This window comes from Nanorana parkeri, unplaced genomic scaffold (assembly GCF_000935625.1).
Source record: "Nanorana parkeri isolate BGI_ZX_2015 unplaced genomic scaffold, ASM93562v1 scaffold275, whole genome shotgun sequence".
Taxonomy (NCBI): Eukaryota; Metazoa; Chordata; class Amphibia; order Anura; family Dicroglossidae; genus Nanorana; species Nanorana parkeri.
The window spans coordinates 644,387-647,612 of NW_017306543.1; the positions used below are offsets into that span (position 1 = coordinate 644,387).

The 3,226-nt window shown below is 40.5% G+C and overlaps 1 protein-coding gene across 2 annotated transcripts in view; it reads left to right on the plus strand.

Annotated features, from left to right (window-relative positions):
* Positions 1-3,226, plus strand: part of GNL2 (G protein nucleolar 2) — a 51,562-nt gene that overhangs the window by 31,293 nt on the left and 17,043 nt on the right. For both annotated transcript variants that reach the window (XM_018557242.1, XM_018557241.1), the window contains exon 7: positions 1,174-1,332. In XM_018557242.1, coding sequence (XP_018412744.1) covers positions 1,174-1,332 — 159 coding nt within the window. The remainder of the gene's footprint in view (positions 1-1,173; positions 1,333-3,226) is intronic.

Consider the following 3,226-nt stretch of genomic DNA (forward strand, 5'->3'; position numbering starts at 1 on the left):
GACATCTACAACACTCTCAGGGACCATGTCACCGCAGACGATACATCTCCCCCCAACTACGTTAAGAAATGGGCTCTCTTCCTGAATATGCCTCTGGAAGAGGTCCAGACAATTCTCACTAGAAGCTGGCACCAGATACGCAAAATCACCACCTGCGAGGCGTGGAGGGAACTACAATTTAAACTGCTAAATAGAGCCTACTGCGCTTTTAACTTTCCCCCTAAAGCCAAGAACTCTGACAGACTATCGACATGCCCTAAATGTTCAACACCACTGCCGGACCTAAATCACCTCTTCTGGTCCTGTCCAACTATCGAAACCTTTTGGAAATACGTATTATCCTACATGCAAACCATCACTGGTATTCCCCGCAAACTAAACCCTCTGACGTGTTTGCTTCAGGCCTCGACAGACGTAAATACTCCCACCAACCCACTTATTCAACGCTGGGAACACCTGTGCTTACTTGGGGCTAAAAAATGCATACTCTTAAACTGGGTATCGAAAGACGCACCCAAACTAGCCGACCTGAAACTTATCCTTTTCAAATTTTTGTCCATGGACTTACTTGATACAAACTCCCAATATTCTGATCACAGACACAATATATCAGAATGGGATGACTTCATTCATAAAGATCTCTCGGTTAACCACAAGACGGAACTACATTCATTTATTCTGGCAACGACTGGCCGTTCATTGCTGTAATCCACGACCTGGCCGACACCGCCCAATAACAACCTTCTTAGACACTTTCCATTCACCATCCTCAGCAACATTTCCCGCACTCAACTCCGAACTGCTCTATTGTTCTCTTTAAGCTAGGATTGCTCTGGTCATGCATTCTCCATTTATACTATTTCATTTAATAGTATAGGTTATATTTTTAAGATGTTTTTATGAGTACTTTCATATAACACTCTCTAAATTTATCTTTTCGATCTAATATTGATGAAATACTTGTTGAAATTTGTACATGTTCCATAGACAAAGTCCAATTTCTGTTCCGATAATTTACTCTAATGTAATCACCTGTTGGACGTAGACAAACTGTACTTCACTTTATATTTCATACATTCTGTTTATCTTTGCATCACCTGTAACTATGCATAAATTCTTCTAATAAACGATATTGCTAAAAAAAAAAAGATTGTATTCCTCTTTTTCTTTCAGGTGATTGATTCCTCTGATGTGATTATACAAGTTCTGGATGCCAGAGATCCTATGGGAACCCGCTCTTCTCATATTGAGGCTTATATCAAGAAGGAGAAACCATGGAAGCATTTGTTGTTTGTCCTCAATAAGTGTGACTTAATTCCTACATGGGCTACGGTAAGTTTTTTTTTCATGTACTTGCCCTGCTGTTTTATCTAAAAAGTAGTAAACAAAGATGGAGGAAGATAGGGTAGGTAGTGTAATAAGGATTTCCGTGCTTGAGAAGTTTTTTTTTTTTTTGCAATAATTGTTTTAGGTACCTTACTTCTGAAAACCTTCACACTGACTTGATCTTCCCACAGTTGTTGCAGTGTGATGTGATGAGCTTAAAGGAGAACTATGTGATGAGTGATTTCTACTCACCTCATAGTTCTAGCCGACCTGTGACAATGAGACTGTCACAGGTCGGCTCAGTAGATGGGGAGGTGAGCAAACACATAACGGCGTTCGCTCACCTCTCGATCCTGTCACGGCTCTCTTCCGTGACAGGGGGAGGGCTGGATTCCCCTCTCCCTGCTCCGATCTGCCAGCGCTGACTGGCGGAACGGGAGGGGGCGGGTACAGCTGGCTCTGCCTCTAGGTAGGCAGAGCCAGCTGTCACTCACGCAGCTGGGCGGATCCCGTCATCTACGTCGGGATCCGCTTCGGCGTCTCAGTATACCGCGAGCTGTAGCTCGCGGTATACTGAGCTTAGGGTAACCGGAGGACGCTAGTTTGTGTCCTCCCGTTACCCTAAGGAGAACTATGGGGAAAAACACTGACCCCATAGTTCTCCTTTTAATTGTCATTTAGTATCTCCGAGAATATTCCATAACTTTAAACATTACATTGCACCATTTCATCCCAATGCTAATGTAACAGTACATAAAAGGGCTTGCCTGGCTAGTATCCCTAAATGTGGAGTTGTGAATTGGAGCTGAGTTCTACTTGGTAGGTGAGTGAAACAACTCGTAAGCATCATCTATATTCTTTGCAATATTTTTTTTTTCCATCATGACCAGTGCTCTTTAGAGTGTCTAAGGCCAACCCTTCTATTTTTTTCCCTAGCTTTGGATAGAGTGGTGGGGGGATTGAACCCCAGTTTTATCTTTTCTCTGCTAGGCAAATCCACTTTCTGTATTTATTTATTTAAAATTCAACATTTTTAGTTTTTGGCTTTATGTCCAGTTTAATATCATGGTGGCCAATGTGCCACTATTTTAGATAGGCGTTATAATGTACTAAAAAGGATTAAGCTTTGGCCAACACAGTCTATGAATACCTAAAACATTCTGTGGTTCCTTGTGAGGTAGTGACCATTGGAAGACAAGCCTCTGGCCTAATTGTTCATGCTATATCAATACACTGTGCACCCTCTTGATGAATTATACAATGCAACTCTGTTACAGAGACTATTGCATTGGCAGTGTGTTTTCTATTTTTCCCTTCCTGTGATTAAAATATATTAGTACTGTTGGTCCGAAAAGATTCTGTTTAATTTTTATTCTTCCAGCTTCGTGGTTTACACAGAGATATTGTCATAAAAACCTGTAATTTCATGGTAGATAAGAATAGCTTTGCCCCCAAACTTCTGTCTGTAAAACCTCAGATTATGTTTTGATGTGCTTTCTTTCATGTGACTGACTGTTTTTCCCAAATCCTTTTTTGGTTGAATATCTTGAACCATCTCTTAAAGATTGCAGTTTTATATATCTATTGCAAGTTTTAAGTAGTACTTCCAAGCCTGTCTTTAAAGTTGACCTTTTCATGCATGTATACTAGAATACATGGCTAAGGCTGGCCATGGCAACCGCAACAGAGGATCTTGGTCTGACATCAGAAAGAAAAAGATAAGCTGGCACTGGAGCTGTTCTGTTTTGCTTTGTTCCCCATACATGCACTAAGTAGTGGCTATGCACAAGGATCTGTTTGTTCCCTCATATTTGGACTGCTTATATATTTAAACAAGAAGCAAAGCACAAAATTCATTTGTAAAAAAAAAAAAAAAAAAAAAAAAAAAAAAGTTTTTAAA